The sequence below is a fragment of the Vanessa tameamea genome, chromosome 17 (assembly GCF_037043105.1).
Source record: "Vanessa tameamea isolate UH-Manoa-2023 chromosome 17, ilVanTame1 primary haplotype, whole genome shotgun sequence".
Taxonomy (NCBI): domain Eukaryota; kingdom Metazoa; phylum Arthropoda; class Insecta; order Lepidoptera; family Nymphalidae; genus Vanessa; species Vanessa tameamea.
Window position 1 is genome coordinate 2,093,230 of NC_087325.1, and position 21,323 is coordinate 2,114,552.

Sequence of the window (21,323 nt, forward strand, 5' to 3'; positions counted from 1 at the left end):
ATTTTATGAATTATTGCAAAGTCAAAGGTTAAAGCTTTATTTTTGTTATCCAATGAAAAAATTGATAAATTTTCTTTTCGTTAATGTATGATAATATTCTTTCTTTTAAGATTTTTTCTTGCAGTTTTACAATTGTAAGAAAGCAAAACATTGTATCAAATAAATTTATAATGTACAATTGTAGAGTATGGCCCATTTTATAAGACTCTACATATTCATATTATGTATATACATAGACTGACAGCTGGAATCAAAGCATACGTAGCTACAGTGGTACATTTATACCGAGTCTACCCTATCAAGTCTAAAAATTTACACATACGCGGCATAGTTACCATTTCGTTGTATTATGTACCTTATAAGTATTACATAAGTTAGCATTATTTTCTTGAAGCACGAATTAGTTTTACTTTTTAAATGACCATGAGCAGCAGATCTGAGGCTAATTATTTTGAAATATTAAAAAAAAAACAAGAAAAAATAATTGGCGATTATTAGATGTCAGGTTATTACATAATAACTAGACGACTCTTTACCAATCAGGTATAGTCGTATTATTCTAAACTTGCTTTTAATTTTAAAATAACCGAACCTTGACATTAATTTTTTTATTTTAAAATTTTAAAGCAATTTATTATTAATGGATACACCGTCGAGCTTGCAGCGCCTCTGGCGGACATTTTACGAACTCAATCTTATCTTAATCTCGAACGTTAATCAGTGAGTACAGTATTTATTTAAAAAAAAAATGGATTCTAATGTAATTAAATTATCAGAATAGAGCTACTGTAGAGGCATGTTTATAGTATCGCAGTGCTGATGTCAGTTTGGTAGTGTAGGATTACCGATCGTATTATGAGTGTCAGGGAATAGAAAGTGACCCTGTGATTGCACAGTCTGCACAATAATATTTTTTGTGTAGTTGGATCATCTACATTGTAGTCACACGGTAGAGGTACTTATATTAAACCTACAATTGTAATGACTAATTAGTTTGAAAATATATTTTTTAAGAGGTAGTGCCTTGCTGCATGCCTTCGGGTTGCAGCCGAATGGGCCGCCCGCGCGGTAAAGTACCACTCTCTCATTAAAAATCGGCGTAAAGTGGTAGCTAAGCTGTTGTGTCGAGTCGTTAAAATCTCGAACTGGAGCCGGCTAACCTGGTCCAATTTGTCAAATTGCTGCCACAGCTAATATCGGAATACTTGGCGTTGACGTTTCGAACCTTGTTCAGTTCCGCGGTCAATTGGAAGGTAAACCCAAATCCCACAAAAAAACTTTATTTAAAATCGGTCCGGCCGTAGAGCTCAGTTACATAGAGACGTAGAGTACGTACAGAAGAATAATAAGTACATATATACGAAAATTCATATTTCATGACACATTATAGAAACTTTTAAAAAATTCTCAGGCCTTGCAAATACAATCGTATTGTTTAAACAAAGGCTAAAACACCTAATACTATCTATATGTATAATTCTTAGATTAGGTAATCTTTATATATTTAATTATGTCGCACTAAAAAGAACGAAAACGAACGAGCCAACTTTATTATCTTGGTGTGCATCTACTTTACTGTTCCTGTAGGTACTTAGTAGCTAACTATTGGCCATTATTTTTTTCGACGCGTTCTCAGTTGACAGTCTATCTAGATGTAAATCAAATCAAAGGCATATAGTAAAGTTGTAAATATATAAGTATAAACTAACATAACATAATAACATATAAAACCTGTTTCAGTGCCATACCTAACATGTGACTAGTTTTTATAAAGCGACCTTTTAACGATTGACGTAACATTGAGTGAACACAACTTACCCATACATTTAAGCAACCTTTTAGGTATTATACGTTGGTACGTTGATTTATCTCTCTCTCTTTCTGACTACAATGTTTTGAGATTCGAAAAAAGAAGACAAAATATTGTTTTACTAATCACCCCTTAAACAACATGTATAGGGAAATCCGTAAGAGTTTAATAGATTACCATGGACAATGAATATACTAAAAGATTTTTTTTTAAATATGTCTATTCAAAATTTCTAATAGATATGTTTTCCTTGTAGATAAGAAAGAACAGCTCCCCTTTAAAAGTGGAAAGGTTCCTCTCAAGATCTTTTAGCATTAGCATTTTCATTTTTTTTGTGTGGTAGAGGTGGCAAACGAGCAGGAGGCTCACCTGATGGAAAGTGACTACTACCGCCCATGGACATCCGTAACACCAGGGGGCTTGCATGTGCTTTGAAAGCCTTTAAGAAAAGTGTTCGCTCCTTTTTTCCCAAGTCGTATGATCGGTTTGGAAAAAACGACGAGAAAGCTGGTTGCCTTAAAAAAAAAATATATATAGTTATGTATTTAGGTAAGACTGAATGTTAAACGCTGAGCTGAATAATTTACGCATATAACTTTGTATTGTATTACAGTTCCCACGAAACAGCTGGTAAGATTACCTCTGTTTTTTTTGGAAACGGCATAGAAAGAAAAAATTTATATATAATATTTGTATCATTGTAATGACCAAAGTATTTCTTTTTGTGTTAGGAATATGTCCAATAATTGAATCAACAATTGTCTATGGAAACCTTGTTTATACGATAACAGTTATATCAGTCTGCTCGCTGTATAGGTCGAGAATGATATGATTATATAACACCTAATTTATCTTTACAGTAGTTTCTCAGTTCACTGAATAAAGTTTTATCGAAACTATCTGCTGGATTGCTAAATTTATAAAATATTTTTTTTATTCGAGGTCATAGTCAAGCATACATTTTCTGTTACCTGTTTAGTAGTTAATATATTTTTTTTTATACTTGCCTAAAGTTACTTTGCCATTATATTGTTTGAGGCAATGAAACTGCTGATCATGATCCGAAATAAACTAAACCCTTACATTTTCTATATCATTTTCGAAATTTTTCTCATTTACCAGTAAGTACTATTTAAAACTCTTCAAAATTCTAAATACTATTCAAAATTCTCTTCGTCATTAATAACGCTATAATTAATAAATTGATTCTACAATAAATACGGGTTCTTATTATTGTTCTATCCACACGAATATTTGTCATCGTTCGGGTCACGTCAGTGCCCCGGTTAATATACCAAGAGTGATAATTAAACATATCCATGTTTCTGTATGTGTAACTACAAAACAAAAGCGACTTAATATATAAAAAAACTTGACGATCCTCAAGGAATAAATGCGACTGTCCATGGGCTAAGGTTATCAAAATTATCATGTAACCCATTTAGCGGCCAGCCTTCCTGTTATTAATAAATAAAATGCTTTCTTATTTGGTGAAGTGTACTTCGTCATTTCATACCATAAAAATATACATTAAAAATTAGTTGCATTATAAAATTCATATTACAATAAGATGCCTACAACATCCCACATGCGAAGACAGAAGATAACATATTTTTCTTCACTGTAAGTTATTCGTGTAAGGGGAATTAAATAATGCACGCAGTATGAAAATGATTTCACTTTATTGCTCCACAAGGTACTCATAAGCTTTTCAAGTAAAACACACCTCGAAACCACAACGTTACGATAATGTGTGTGCATAACAGAACTTTAATTATATATAATTTCTTAACCTTCTAATTATCAGGTACAATACATTATACAATCTGTAGTTTTACTGATAGAAACGATGAAAGTAAATCCAAAAAACATAACCGGGAATGTTTCATTGGATTAAAAAAATGTAGCAAAGTTATTCTGATATAAACACACACAGTTCATAAACAAGTTTCATTCTTAAACCATCAAACAATACAGTCGCAAATTAAGACAAAAACAAACAGTACATAGAAATTGTTAGACAACGCCATCTGTTGATTGAGTCTGATAACTAATTTAATATACATTGATTTTTTAATAGCGAAAGAAGTTATACAATTAGGAATTTAAATGATTTTCTTTTTGGTGTCCGCTAGATAAATCAGACTTGTATTAGGCAAGAAATTTTATAACCATCGAAAAAATATAATTTGAAAAGGTTTAAATAGTTTAATAAATATAAGTCTAATCGTTACATTGGCAAGAGAATTACGTCGTTGATAACTGACAGTTTTTTAAAACCCGGTCGCCTGAGTCGTTAAGGACTTTATTTGTGTCTTTTTTAATTGAATACACGCAAAAGCGTTTCTTGCTATGACCAACGTGTAACTCACGAGATCATAAGCATGTGAAAATAATATAGTGTATTGAAATTATGAATTTTAAACAATTATCTACCAAAATAAACCTTAAAATGTTGCTATTAAGCGCACCTTTGAAACGTTCTAACGAATTACATATATAAATACATTGTAGTTATAAGTTTTATTGGTGATTTTGTTTTTAAATCGTTTTGTTTTGAATAATAAAAATACATATTGCAACATTTTTTTCATCTAATTCGAGGACAAATTTTGGGCGACAGCCCGAAAACTATTCTTACGATAAATACAATAGATATCAAAGTTATATTCAATTAGGATAAACCGAACACGTTCGAAATAAATAGAAAAAATACTTATAACGACATTAAATGTTTTTATTGTATTTCTTAACAATGATAATTTCAAAGTTTTTTAGATGTCACGATGTCAATAGTTTGACTTAATTCATTAACAGATGGCGTTATTAGTTAACATGACTATGCAAGGTTTTAATTTAAATAATCATGATCACTTATTTTTTTTTACAAATTGCCATTTACTAACGTTCTCAATTATGAATACATTGATTGGCACAAGACTCGACGACATTCAGTTTAAATAAAAAAAAAAAAATAATGACAGATAACAGTAAAAATAAGATTTTATAGCTAAAAAAATGTGTAACATTGTTTATTTATTTAAATAGAAAAATATTTTATCTATTTGTACTCTTGAATTTTATTTTATTTACAATTTAATGTTACATCTTTTAATGAGTTATATTAATAAATTGCAATAGTTTTGCCGAAAGTAATTTTTCTGTTACTTTTATAGAATAACCACATTTACTTAAGCATTCTCATACAATGGCAATAAGTAAAAAATACTTTATGATCAAGGAATATAAAATCAAGATCTACTGGTAATGTTACAGAATAGATGAAAATAATAATTTGGTAATATAATAAAATAAACTAATCTGTTGCGACTGTTTCTTTACTGAAGACGTACCATTGGTTTATATCATTCACACATTTGAGATCACAGGAGTATATTATACCCTGGCAAATCGCGCCAAACCCTGTCCAGGAAATCTTTTATCGTTTATATTTAAAAGACAAATACAGCTGTACAAAATAGGTCTTGATTTTATACTAATTATTAACTGGAGATGCTTACAATGATAACTATCCGACGGATAGCGTTAGTTTCATATGAAGAATTTTAGAACTTATTAATTTGATTGTCAATGATTAAAATTTTACTGGATAAAAGATTTCCTCGAGGGATTCCTTGCGCTTACTCTAGTATTAGGGTTATAACAGCCTTACAATCATTCACAATGTCATACAATATTAAGACGTAAGTATTATTTACATACAAACTCTCACTGCCTTCATATTAAAATTATACGATTCATCTAAAACTTTAAAATAAATATTACAACCTATGGAGTCTTTACAAAACAATAATTGTCACAATTTTTTATTTGGCCGTATGATTTTTTATTTTTTTTTATTTTAATTCGAAATTATTTTACAAAGACCACAAATGGCATATAGTTAGCACCATTCATATTTTCTAAGACAAGACAGTGAGAGATATTGAAACTTTTCCATCGACAAAAATATACAACCTACGTAAGGATTAAAGCGTTAATTTTATAATATTGCAAATAAACTAAATGTTCAACTTTAAGGAGACATTTGTAAACTATGCTCTATCGGATAAGAACATGACATTGGTGGCAGACCAGCTTTGCTTTGCCCCACTAAGTGGAGGTTTTGAAAAGGAACACCAATATGTGCTAAGTCTCAAGTAGCTTTAGCCAGATTATGCTTTTTTTGTATGATTTTTTTTTCTTCTTCATCGTTAAACAAATATTAGGGTTTTAATAACTTGCAATTAAATTAATACTTTATAGATGATTAAATACAATGTATTCGAAAACCGCCGTGGAAATGGCTAAGCCATAGTATATAATTTGCAAACAAAAGTATACATTTATAATCATTCCATTTAAATAAAAGTTAAAACTACATTTTAATAAACAGAAACGTAATTTTTGCCAATAAATAGTAAAATTATATTATATGTACAATTAATTACTACGTTAGCCAAGCCAAAATTATTTTAGCACCAAAATACGTGATCAACAACTGTACTGACAGAAAAGTTTCATGATTCAAACCTTATTTTACACATACCAACATACAGTTCGTTTCTAATTAAATCTATCGTTTAAAATAAGTTATTATTACACTCGCCTGTAATAGGTGTCAACCTATTTGAAAAACATATTAAACAGTAAAATGGTAATTTTATTTTCGAAAAGTCCCTGACTAGAGATACGATCTTATCTAGAACTGAATACCATATAACAACTATCTACAAAGTAACAGCACTCTGAAAGGAATAATATATATTAAAAAAAAAACATTGTGTCTACACACGTTTGAGCTTTGCCAAAATATAAAAAAGTCACTTCCGAAAAGTGAAATCTTATTTCACATTTTTAAATCTAAATCCGGTACAAACTGCCGGTAACCAAATTGGCGCCAAACCGCCATTACAGAACATTACAAATCGAAAATTTGATTCGATAATTTTCACAGATATTCCATTATTCGAAATCGTTTCAATATTTTTCACGTTCACAATTTAACTGATTAAGAATAAAGGGAATATTAAAAAAAATTATAGAGTAAATATATATATATCACCACAATAATTACATGTGTGTAAGGCTTCTATAAACTGCTAAGAAAATCACAAGTTGCATACAGCAACGACAAAAAAATTTACGTTTTACGTACAAAATGGTATGCTCAGTCGAAAATAAAAAAAAATGCACACTTACTGGCGAAGGCTATGAAATCTATAATTTTATACACAGGTATATCTGGTTAAAAAACGTCAAAGTAATGTAGAAAATGCTAATAAAATCGTCATCTTTACTGACGTACAAATATTTTTAATTGTGATGACAAGAACAAGACTATGATCTAACTTTATTATGCCGAAATTCGTACAATCTATTTCTTCGCAAAAAATATATAGGTATAAATTCTAAATAGACAGAAATATCATTACCTAGAATAATCAGGCAGTGACAATTCACACTGTTTCGTTTTCAAATTATTGCTCCAAAGTATATACTCAAAATTATTAAATGAAAATTTGCTTACAATTTTCTTATCAGCCAAATTTTTTTTTATATACAATGAGGTAGAACGTGGGCTATAACCCTTATATTATGACAGATTTTAGAATAAACGTATTCTAAGCGATTTTATACTAGTTTTCTTGTATAGGATTACATAAATTTTAGGCCGATCTGTATTTATCGACTTGAATTTTGATAATTTCTAATTTATAACGCTGCAAGAATAGCTTAATAATATAACAATCATATCGTACTGGCGTTTGTTATATAACAATGTCAATCCAAATAATATGTTTAACAAAAGTCACTTGCCACGAATGGTTTCATAATAATTATAATTAATTAATATTTTGTTACCGACGTCCAGAGGTATTTTGTCATAATGTGTGTGTGAATGCAATATGTGTGTAAATTGCAAGAGTTCTATTATAAACTGTTATTTGGTATAGCTGAGGTTTTTTTTATACAGAGTTATTTGTCGAATTAATTGGGTTTGTAACTTTCTAAATCTAAAACGTTGTAAGGACAACGGTCCAAATGATAACAAGGGATAAAAGAGGTTTAATATATTATACACTGCAGATATCGTAAATCTTAAAAATAACCCTGTATAAATTATGCTTATGGTTGTAGGCTATAAAACTATTATTTATTATATTATTATGTGAGTATTACATTATATTGAAAAGCACAGATGAGGTTATACAAAAGGTAACAGCAGTACCTTCAGAATGGCACACATTGAAAGAGTCTACAAGAAAAAACTGTAAATTATGTAAAAAAAAAAAAAAACTATTATTCAATAATCTGTACTTCATGTGAATATGTACATGCTTATCAAGCAGCTATTTTCTTTATAATATATACATTATCAGTGATGTTTTCATATCCATCATTTGAAATAGTGAATTTGTAAACGAGTCGGTCACAGATCATCTTTACATCAATGATTGAAAAAGTTTAAAACGTACGCTTAATATCACGCGCGACGGCACGTTACAGAACGATAATAAATGTCTAACCGTTCACAGTTTTGTACTAAGGAGACGCATTGTCTTAACGTTCATCACTCTCACTTGAAGCGAAGCCTCACGATCACTCGCGTTGGTCAACACGGCGGATGCTCGGCTTCCTCCGTTGGCGAGGAGTTGGGCTCTGGTGTTTCTTCTCTTTTCTCTTCAACGGCTTGCTCTCGTCGCTCTAATTCTCTCTCTCTTTCCTCGAGTCTTGCTTCACGACGAGCTAATTCCGCTTCTTTTTCATCGAGCTGTCGTTCTCTTTCAGACAGCCTCGCCTCTGCGTCTAACAACCTGGCGGTCAGTTCAGGATCTGAAGGTGGAGGGGACGTAGATGACGTCACATCGTCCACGGGAGGCGTAAGGGGTTTTAAAGCTACATTCGGTTGGAAGTCCTGTTCGAACCTTGTGCAGTCAGCAACACGGACAACTCTCTCTGGATGCTGAAGTTCTGGTTCCCTCTTCCCCCACGGCCTAAAGGCTGGTACTGTCCTGTACCGTAAATGTGCATACGGATCTAAGTAAATCGCATAGCTATAGTCTTCGCCCCTTGCTTTTTTCGGGGGGGATTCCGCCGGTTCTGGCTTGCAGACTACCGTTTCCACTACCTGAAATTGAGAATAATCTTATTAGTGACTTTATATTCAATAATATATACTATTATAAAACTTAAATACAAAAACAGATTTGGAAGAACTTAAGACAACTAATAATTTCAGTAATTCTATTGACGGTGATATATGGACCTGCACAAATTTTGTAATGGATTTTATAAAAAAACGGTCAGTTAATGTTTATTGACGAAGTCAGATACATTTTTAAAATAACTCTCAGTGTAACAGTTGTAACGTTGTAGAATGGCTGGTATTTAGTATCGAAAAATTTGCTTTCCAGAATGAAATGTTGCCAGCCTTCTTAACTCTACCTCAATCTTAACATATTTTTATCTTCAAGTAATTAATTTATAGATTAAAAATAATTTGAAGAATATTGCGTTGTTTTTCCTTACGAATAACATATATAGTTCGCGTACAAAGACATTGTTATCAACTTTCTTTATCCGCTGACGTCAATTGGGCTTCGTTTATTAGTAAACACAATACTTAAAATCCACGCCCTTCTTTTGAGATAAGAAAAAAGTAACTCATTAATGTGCCGTCACAATTGTAAGATCACAATGAACTCAGTTTAAACCGAGTAATGAAAGTTTTACGATGACGGTTATAATAAAAGAAAATTTTCCATTATATCCGTCATCAGCTAAGCTTGTGACGCAATAAGTTTAAGCAGGAATAAGGTAACTTTCTAACTCGAGAATATACGAGAACCTTTCGTTCAACATTCTCAAAGCAGACTTAAAATCACACCCGTCTTACGTAATGCAGGTGAGGGGTCTGAGGTTGGGGAGGAGGGGTGCAGACGCGTCATTGTGAGCTTAACGGGAGGGTGAAGGGGGTTACATGTAGGTCGCGGCCCGCAGACGACCCCCAGACGAGACCTCACCCTGCCCTGCAGTGACGCGCAAGCCCCAAACACTTCTTAAACAAGCCACGGTTTCTATTTTAGATAGCTCGAAAGTCGAAACCGCTCGATTGACGCTTAATTTCCTTTACATAAACAATAAACAAATTTTACAAATTGGTAACGGGATGTGAATTTCCTGTTTTGAACTATTATCATTCTCACGTTAAACACTTGTGAAATTTTATTTTAATGTTGAATTAACTTACGTTAATAAATACACGAAATTGTTTTAATAATTAAAATGTATTTATTTCTAAATAGATTATGATCGTGTCTGTGTTTATAAACGTGATCTTAATTATATCTTTAAAATAATTCAAGAAAATGCTGCTAGTTTTCTTGCTAATGTTCCACGTAGTCACAATTTAAACATGATACATAAATAGATACTTAATTATGTAAAAAAACTGAATATACTTTAAATAAAAAATATAAATTGAGAAATGCTGTTAAAAAATTGTAAATAGCATATAATGTAATGTAAATCGTTTTTTACCGCATGTGTGTAAATGAATAAATAATTTGAGCAAATTAACTTTATCTCTTAAAACCCCAGATAAAAAATATAGATAACACGAACGCTACTAAAGTATGAAATAATAAAACATGGCGAGCTGGTGGTGAATATAAGATAGGTTTCAACGTAGTTCCAACTATCGCTCCCTACATTGCGTTCGTTGTTTGAGGCAAGGGAGGAGGTCAATGGGGGTCAAAGGAGAGTGCGGGTACTCCCACACAGAGCGGCCTACTTACAAGCAATTTTGCAACTGTATTCAAGCACGTGCCTATGTTGTCTTGTAAACAACCTAAGATGAAACAACCATGAATCTCGTAAATTAAAATTCTAGGGAAGTGTAATGCTTACGTTATTTATTAATTGGGGATAAGCTACATACTACATACATACATACTTTACTAATGAATTTATAGTATTACAGTAGGCAAAAATGATTTTTAAATGGAAACAATTTCAGCGTCTTATAAAATAAAAACAATATTTATAGTATCTATCTACTTCGTAACTTCGTTTTTGTCTTTCATTTTTATAACAACTAAAATAACAAATGTATGTATATATTAAGTGGCATATTTGCGACTTAACATTTACCGTACAATGATAAAAATAGTTTTATCATTGAATAGTACATTAATTATGATTTCGTTATCAGTTAATTTGAATAACACTGTTCATACAACAAAGAAATGATACTTATCGGCTTTGCAAAGTTAAAAAAAAATTACATATAAATTCAAAATCAAAAAATGATATTCACCATTTAAGAGGTTTTAATGATTTAAGATAAAAGGTGTATTTGGTTACTACTTTACGTATATTTATTTAGTGTATTTTTTAATAACATAGTAGCTATGTGTAGATTGTGGAGAATATAGATGGTAAAATTAACAAGAAGCCGACGTGGAATAGACGGAACATCTTGACGTCCATTACTGAAGAAACTGGCGACAGCTTATAAACATTTCTTAGGGCTTTCGCTTGGTTTCAAAATATTGAAATGATTTTAATAATGATTTTTATAAAAGTGTCTTTGTTTCGGTAGGGATGTGGACCCTCATCAGTTAGTCTACCGCTAATATAGCAATAATTTACATTGTTGCGTTGCGGTTGGAAGAGTAAGTGACTCGGTGTTATTACGTACAAAAGAGACATAACATTTTAGATCCCATCGTTGACGATGAATATTTTTTTTACACTTTTAAACGCGCCAGTGTATATAGGCGAAGGTCACCAGAAACTGTCTGATCCTACTGCATTAGTGTAATAAAAAAAAATTAAAACCGAAAGCAAAATGACTATACACTAACCTTACCAAAAAACATATTAATATTATATATAAAACTTTTAATTTAATAATAATTCGAAAGCATTTCAACAATTTACAATATTTTATTTAATACACAATTAATAAACACGCCATTTTGTTTAGCTAGCAACCCTACAGCAGCCATCAATGAACACGCGTTTGTTTTGACAGTGCACGAAATGGCGCGAATTCTTGCAGTATTCTCTGCACATCGTCGGTTACTTAATTAAAACTTTGTTGATTTTATTCATTGTATTACGTAGTTAGACGTGGTTATAATCTATAGATAGATGTTCTTAATGAGACTTATCTCATTATAAATGACGACGCCATTATAATTTTATGACTTTCGTCTACCACGTAATGCTGGTGTTACACGTGGTGCAGAATTTTTGTTACAAAATAAAAAGATGGACGTTTTTAAAGAATTAAGTTACCGTTTTGTCATGGAAGTATATTAGTGATTAGAATTAAAAACACATTTTAAACGATTTATGAGGTTGAAAATTTATTTAGATTAAGTGATGGCTTTCAAAATGTTGTTTTTAGTATGACGAAACTGTAAAACAACTGTGTTTTATGTCTGTAAGACACGAGGAACAGTCATCTCTGTTTTGTTTCAAGCATAAACCATTTTTTATTCATGAAAAAGTGACGTTGTAATTATGTATCTTGTTATACGGAACACCCAGATCATCGAATTATCAATCGCAAAAAAAATCTGAGACCTTGAAGGAAGAAATATCTATGATATCTACCTACGTAGTTATACACATATTGATCTATAAACATTTCATTGAATTATATATTGTATTGAAAAATTCCTATATATCGAATAGTCTACGTACAGTCTGAAAGCTGATAATGTGTCTGATTGTGATATGCCTTATCATTGTTTTGCAAACATTATCATTATTCACCTTCATTTGACATTGATAAATAAATTTAGCTAAATATATTGTTTAATATTTAACTTAGTTTACTTTGAATGTTATATAAAACGAGGTTCCACGCCCAGACAGCGTTAGCTCCACTGCCGGGGTCGGCTCGATATAAATATCTTTTACGCAAGCCGCCGACGCATCGCCCCCTTGAGGGGGCAGACGCCTCCCTCAAAGCACCCTGTAACGACCAAGGTCAACCACCAGAGAAAATATATAGACACGAAAATAAACCTTACAAAACTACACCTAGATACTAATATCCTCTGAAAAGCAATGTCGCCAAATTTCATACAAAGCTGCGACCTATTTGTATAAGGCGGAGGACCAAATTCCTCTGTAAGGGTACAGGGTGAGCGCCGTAGTATTTTCTGTAGTATAACCCTGAAGCAATCAATGAATTTCAGCCTCGCTACATGAATTATGTATAGAGCCGCTCATTAAGTTGGCTAACTGTTTGAAAACAAAACCAGGCGTTTGGCAAGTCCACACGATATTCAGTATACTGAAACTTTCTTTGAGATTTTCACATGTATGCTAATATTATAAATGAGAAAGCAACCGATCTGTTATAATTTCAAGCTTAAATCACTGAACCAAATGTAATGAAATTTGGTATGAAGTAAGATTGACCCTTAAGGAAGGACATAGACAACTAACATGCGGACAAAGTCACGGGTGATAACTATACTTACATATTTGTGCTCATAAGTTCAATTTCAGAAATCATATCATTCATTTTTTAGAATTATGTATATCTTCTATTAAATTGAAATGGGACTAAATACATCATATCTGCGGCATGTCAAATTACCTTTTGCCTAAATTGACAACGCTGGACCCCCTAGACAGATAACTCCCAGGCAGGCCCTGAAGGCGACGGCGGAATGATATAGACTACTTTAAGGCAGATAAGATGTTCGTAGCTATAGACCGCGTTAGCAGGTTTTTACCCAGCCGTGGAGCATTATGGACTAATAAGATGCGCGTACTAATTTAAAAGATTCCTACTTCTTTTAATCCAACATAATATGTATATCTATATTTTTATTTATATAATCTGTCATTCGTTAAAAACTGTATATATACATTAAATAACGATATACTTTTCAAATAAATCGAGCCCCTTAATAATAAGTCATCGTGACGGACATTACTGAAATTTGCCATAGATAATGGAGAATCAAGATACGCCTGTCGCTTAGTTATTTGTCTTTGCTCTGCTTCATTCATTACCTCTTCATGGGAATCGATCTGCCGTGAACAAATTACCGTGAGACCACAATGAAAATAAAGTGCTTTGCAATCTATAGGCCATAACGAACTCGTTATATAAACACGTGCAACTATAGAACAAGAGCAATTAGTTAACTTTCTATAAAAGCATTTCTCCCTTCCTCTAACATTAACTTGAAGTCTTTCCTAAATAATATTATGAAAGCGACCATCATCCAATCAGCTTTCAATTTTGGCTACACATTGTCAGGCACACAGAATAGGTCATACGATATCTAACGCCACGGGAGGAAACTTCTATTAAAATATATTTCTATGGCTATATGGCATATTTTGACTTTAAACAAAGGAACCGATGGACGTATGTGATCTTCAGATCAAGATATTAAGTTCCTGGAAACGATCAGCGTGGGTATGAAACAGGAGAGGCGACTGGAAGGGAAGATTACAATCATTAAATATGCCCATACAATTATATTCTCATTATATATATTTTACATGGAAATTCTGCAATACCCTATACTCTGAGTGTAATTTTTCGAAGAACATTAAAAATATGAGTACGCTTTTGCCTTGTATGTAATTGTTTTTAAATATAGGTTGTATTTAATCTGTTCTCTGTGTAAGAGCTTGTTTTATTCGATATAAGACTCAATGGTTCTGATATGCTCCAAGTTTGTGACAGAAATAGTTTGGACACTGTTGATAGATCACGACCACACGTAATCATTCGGATTGAAACCATCGCGAAACGTGTTTGAATATTTGTATGATATGAAATGGTCATAATCACATATAAGATTGATGCGATTTCTTGAAACACATTTAGGATAATTGTACCACGTTTCACGGTACGAGATTTTTTCTCTATAACAGACTGATATTGACCACAAGTTACATATTATTATATAGACTATAATCAGAAGGAAATAACAAGAGGATGCATTTTGATTGTTCGTTTTACTCATACGTTTAGGTATAACTACGAGGCTGATTGACATGAAATAATTACAAATACCATAAATATTATTTGATGTTTATTTTATCTATATAATATATAGTCTGTAATTTATTTAACGATGACGTAACAAGCGAAACAGCCCTGTGGTATGTAATCTCCATTACCCATAAACCCTGTCATAGTAACAATTGACAATCTTTAAATACCAACTAATAAATAGTAATTTTTTTTTAATGCCAAACTGAAAAAACCTACTAAACTAGTACAATATACTACCAAAGCCCCCGTTTAAGGAATTACCAATTTTCCTATTTACCGGTCAAATTAAGCTCCATGCTTGTGCTAGTGGGGATGACAATAGCATCTGATCGGGATCAAATCAGCGTCTTTTAAGCTAGGCTTTTAACCGTTGCTCTATTACGCTATTAATTTCTTGTTCATGTATAAACCATTTTGTATGCTGTCAATGCGCAACTACTACGATATTATTTCCATCGCTACTTTAATTGGCTCACTGGCTATATATGTACATAGTAACCGAAACAAAGAACGATGTATATCTAGTGAGTGGGTAGTTCCCAACGTACAAAAAGCCTATTAGCGGTAAAAATAGATATCTACTCGTATATTTATCATATTATTAGCATTTATTTGTTAATACTGGAATGTTATGAGATGTGTAGAGCTGTCTAAGGTTTCAATATCGAAATGTGTAATATTATATCTTAATAGCGTAAGACGATTTTTGTCCCAGTGATTATGGGACGATGGCTGCACATAAAAAATCGGTTATAGTCTCATTTCGACGAGCTCCAGCTGTAGATATGCAGAAAAATGAAGATGATTCTAAATTGAAATTTGATATATTGTTATGATTTAACAAAGTATTAATTTTAGAGAGCGGAAAACAGTTACTGGCCACGTATAGAGCGGCGCCTATGGCTGTATAAAAAAATTACAAATGTAAATCTTGCGAGCAGACGTCGTCAGTTGACAATGAAATTAAATAAAACAAAACTTGTCATAGGTTTCGAAATTTGTAAAAATCTGTTGAATAAACGAGACGAGACGAGAGGTCGCTTGCGACCCACTAGTGTTATATAAAAATCTTGATTTTTTTTTTTAAATCAAGTCACAAGTTTTCAAACAATGTTGGTTTCATGTCAATAGTTTTAATGTTTTTAATGCACAAAGGATTTTAAATAACGTGTGAAAGAGTTGGCCTTAACACGTAATACGCTCCGTAAATCTTTCTATACAAGTTCATCTAACTATATCAATTACATTCAAAATAGTCGCTACAAACAGCGTTACATATAAGTTTTGTTTAGTTGAGCATTGATTTGTCTCTTTCTGCCATCACTGATTTCACATTTGAAAGAAGAAGACACAGTATTGTCCAACTTGAGTAAAGCTAATATATGTATTACGTTTAATAATCAAAATCTATATAAATTAAAAAAAAATGTCTGTAATTTCATGCACGTGCCAAAAATAACTCGAAACGTACCTATTCGAAATTTAAAGAAACTTTAACTACGACTTTTTTTTAATCAAAAGAGGTTTTATTTAAATATTGTCTGTTATGGAAAATATATGATTTGAGTAAGGAAATGGTAGATTAGGTTTATTTTAAATTATTTCGTGTAAATAATAAGTATCCAAACGGTAGGCTATTTTTATTATCTTTGCTTTTATTAAAAGGGTCATTTTACTTCCCACACTATCGAGCTATGCATTGTGGAACTTGATGATCCATATAGGATAGACACGTCACACGTAACACCAAAACACTCCTTAGTACTTCCTACACACGTGTAACAACTCTATTGAGGATACGGTCAGCATGTTAAATGAAAAAAGTTTAGAAAAAAATTATATAATATGATAATTAGCTAAATGGCGTACCAAACGTGGTATCATAAATATTTTTTTATATATTTAATGTTTTAATTTCCATAGACAATTACTATGTTTGTGAGCTATTAGGCATAAAAACCTTCCTTGGGAAATTGAAGATTGCTTCGTAGCAAATTTAATCAAATTCGGTGTAGTGTTTTTGGCATAAAACATACAGACAAATAGAGAGTTACTTTTATATTTATTATATTAGTAGAGATTAAAAACTATATCAATACCTGTAATATTCACAATTAAATTATTAAAGTAGGTACAATACTTATACCTAGCGTTATTTATAAGCTCCCCGTTTACCTTTTATCACAAAAATTAAAATAAACCCAGAACTTTATGTTTTTATAATCTCGGAAAGGTTTTATTTTAAATACGCTGTTAAAAAGTCAAAGTTCACGAGTCACGTAAACAATAAAACGTAAATATTGTACTTATTACGAATGCACTAATTTGGTATCACGCAATGCAATATTTTTCATTTCACGTCTCTCTCCGCTGGCACATTTACAGCTTAAACTAATACTATTCTGAAGTCACAATAACGGTCAATGGATCGCATCCCCTCAGACGCGTCTAATATTTACTGATTTTTACGTCAATTCTATACCAATTTTAGAAAATATTTGTCGTTCACAGAAAAAAAAATTAAAAGTTTCGTTTTCGTATTTCATACTTTATTTTCCTACCGTACAAAATACATCACGTTATAAATGTTGCATACGAGACGCTGTAGAATGCTAATAGTAATGTTTTGACGGTACCACGGAGTCGGAGATCACGTAGGTGAATCGACCACATTATTTTTTATTGCCCTGTTTACATTAGTCATAACAGAAACGGACCGTGGTATGAAATATTTATAATATATACTAGCCGTGTTGTACTGGATGGACTGCATCTTTGTTCAATTTATTTTTGCCGTAATTTTTATAAGTACCTATTCCCAGCAAAGTCTTTCTCTATGTTGAATATAACTACGATCGGTTCAATCGTAATAAGTGAGGAAAAAGATAAATGATAAGAAACGATTGATAAAGAAGACAGAAGTAAGATACTGAAATCATCCTAAACGACTGGTGAATCAGTGGGATCCCTGGATGAGTGGGATGGGAGTGGGATCAGTGGGAGTGAATCCCTGGATGTTTTATATTGGGTCTGGTAGGTGGAATTCCGATCGGGTTCCAGGTTTCTTTAATACAAGATATAAAATAAATTAAATTACATTTTACCCATAGGAAGTCGTGACGGACAGCTAGTATAGTATATAATAGATATAAATTAGATCGGCTCGTTTACACAGGATGCCAGAAGAGATTAGTTTATAATATATGCTATTTCGTCTGTCTACACCACCCACTTTTCACGCGTGAGATCAAATTCTAACCTAAATCAAATTATATGAGAGCAGCCGAATAGAGACAATTGATTTTTAGTCAAGGTGTGATTAACGTTTATTCCACAGATATCAAATAAATATTAATAATAAGATTATTAATACAACATAACGCTATGAACCACGAGGACGGATAAGCTTGTAATCAAATATTATATGTAATACAATATAAAATAGCTATCTGACATTTATTGTGTTGTTTTGGCTAAGGATACAAAAAAAAAGTAACTCCTTAGTAAGAGAAAAGTTGTCTCTTACTAAGGAAGGAAGGAAGTATTGAAGTTTTGTTTCAGTCACTGATACATATTTGTTTCACAACCCCTCTTAGAAATAAACGCTCTTTCACTCTCAATAGTATTCTGAAATTTAATAAAATTCTGCACATTTTTCATTCATTTATTTTTTCTTTCCGTAAGAACCTTTTTCATTTTTTTTTACATATTAGAAAACTTTAAAAGACATCACAGAAATTGGTGTACCTAGCCGTTTTCAAGTTTTGGCTCGACCAAGGGAAAAAGGGATTCATTTATATATAGATAAGAGTATGTTAATATGGTCTTCGAATAATTCACAGAATCGTGATCCATAGGGAAAGAGTGACATATATTCGTGGACACCAGTAGAATATATTTCATTTTTCAATTTCCGTTTAATAATTAGTATTTAGATCTTGGTTGGCTGCCAATGGTCATCAAACAGGGAATTGTTTGATCTTAGTTTATTTGTCACAGTCGATAAGTTACGGACGGTCTTAATTCAAACAATATCTTCTGAAAACTTTTAACGGTTTCGCTATTTAAATTATTTGTAGCCGAAAGAAAAATAACTCTTTCGAAAATGTTTTGATTCAAATATTTGCTCTTGATTTATTTCACTTTTTTTTTATATTTGATCGAGAAGACAAATTTCGTTTAATATTTTGTATTAGTTATTGCTTTATTTAATTAATAAAATAATAGACCAAATATTTGTTTCAAATCAGCGATCACAGCTGTTATTCAATTGTCATCATTGCGCGTATTGTCGAAATTGTTAGTGACTACGACTAACTCAAGTTCCCCAAGAAACGAATGAGGAACATATCATTCAAATGATTCGTCGATTTTTATCAAAATTTCGTACAAATTTTTACTTTACTTTACTTTATTTTTAGACCAGTTCCAAGTTTTTAGAAAAAAATGACGCTTTTTATCAGGTCATAACATTTGAATTGCGTCTTGGAATTATCAAAAAAAATCTCAGAGCTATTAAAACAGATTCGATTAAAAATTTAAAAAAAATCTGCCGAAAATACCTCTAATGTCTTTACTTAAAATTTATTCGTTGGAATTTATGAAAAATCATCATCAATTTACAATGTTAGTGAAATATATCAATACAGTTCGTTGCCAAAACATGTATTTATGAGTAACGATCGTTACATGTGACTTTTACGAGATGATTGGCCAAGAATTTAGCACTTGGCCGTAAATATCAGCTGAGTGATACTTTAGTTTTATACGATATCAAATAGTATAATTTAGTATTTTAAATGGTAGTAAAATCACTTGTTACTATGTTATTCGCTTGCAATGTTGTATCGAGTGGAAGTTCTTTACTCAAAATCACGATGTGACTGTAATTTGAGTTCAAAAATATTTTAGCGTAACGTATGTGTAACGTACACCTCTGAAGACATGATCGACTATTAGTTAAAAATCCTTGAACAAAAATATGTTTTTAACAAAAATTAAGAACTTTTCTTCTGATTCTTGGTAATTCATGAATACGGCTTTACTTATAAATGTCGTTTGGGGGTTTATTTTACCAAATTAACGATAAAAGAAGGAGATAATGCGTTTGTTGTTGTTGTCGTTTACATTGAAGTTTGTAGTTGGGACGGGCTAATGGGCCACCTTATAGCTACCAGGTGATCAGTGCCTATAGTTAGTGATCACCACTCAAAGATACCGTTGCTGCAAGGAATATTAAGCACTCCTTAAAAACCTTGGAACTTAAATTATTATGTCCCATGTGCCTAGAGTTACATCAGCTCATCTTTTAAGTTTGCTGTTTTGTAGTAGAATACCTGATGGGCTTACACAAAGCCCTACCATCAAGAATCCTATAGGTCTTTTTAAAAAGAAACTATTTAGTCCATATGATAAGGTCATCAAATAAATGTGTAACATTAATCATGTGTAATTTTAAATGATATTTTCTTAAACAGTGATTCTAAACGTAGTGATCGTGAGCTATGTAGGAATTTGGCTTCGTATCACGAGGACAGTCAGTCTGTTGACATTCTTTGCAGCTGATCTGTTACAATACGGAGAAAAACTAACGATTACAAGGAATTCATGACGAGATTGAGGAAAGATAACAACATTTCGACACGGCTAAAGAATAATTATCTTTACTTTTTTTGTCGATTCATATTAAATATAAAAAAATGTTTTAATATGTTTTTTTCTTGAATCGCAATTGTGGTTCCGAAGGTATAATAAGATTTGAAATTTACATCATGATTATATATGACTAGGCCACGTGTCAATTAAGAAGACTTTTTTTTACTTAGTTTTGTTATTTAATTTTATTGTATAATATTATTTTGCACATATTTCAAAATATATATATAATATTTCAAAATCAGATATATAAAAAGTCTTAATGTAGTGTACACAGATCTATAGTAACATATTCATTAGCATTAGATTTATATTTTATATAAATATATATTATCTGTGTATTTATGCATCTGTCATCTCGAGTGACACACGTCGCAAAAGCGCGGGAAAAGAGGATATATAAAAATGGGCGCGCGGTGAAGACGGTGTGTGTACACAGCGAGCTGATATTTAAATCTAATATTTATTTTATTTAATTGGTAGATCGACTTTACATGTGAACATTACACTTACTTTTACGAATTTTATGCGGCGTATAAAATTATCCAAATATCAATGTACATAATTAGCGAAGAATTCTTGATACGTGTTTCATAAAAAAAAAATCAAAGTGACAGGACACTGTTGCCAACATTCCATTAAAGCGGCGAAAAACGTTCGTAATAAAAAATTGAACATACGTCATCATCATAATTTTTTTACGATGGCGAATACTTCAAATATTATGGCACCTGCACAATGAATTCGACCCAATGAATAATTAAAATATAAAAAAAAAACAAAAAACTCTATCGACTTATCCTTAGACAA

At 31.6% G+C, this 21,323-nt stretch overlaps 1 protein-coding gene across 1 annotated transcript in view; it reads right to left on the reverse strand.

Moving 5' to 3' along the window:
- Window positions 1–3,475: 3,475 nt before the first annotated feature.
- The window catches only part of Snoo (Sno oncogene), a 65,587-nt gene continuing 47,739 nt past the window's right edge, over window positions 3,476–21,323 (reverse strand). The window contains exon 2 of the mRNA XM_064217600.1: window positions 3,476–8,942. Within this exon, the coding sequence (XP_064073670.1) occupies window positions 8,427–8,942 (516 nt within the window). The 3' untranslated portion in view covers window positions 3,476–8,426. The remainder of the gene's footprint in view (window positions 8,943–21,323) is intronic.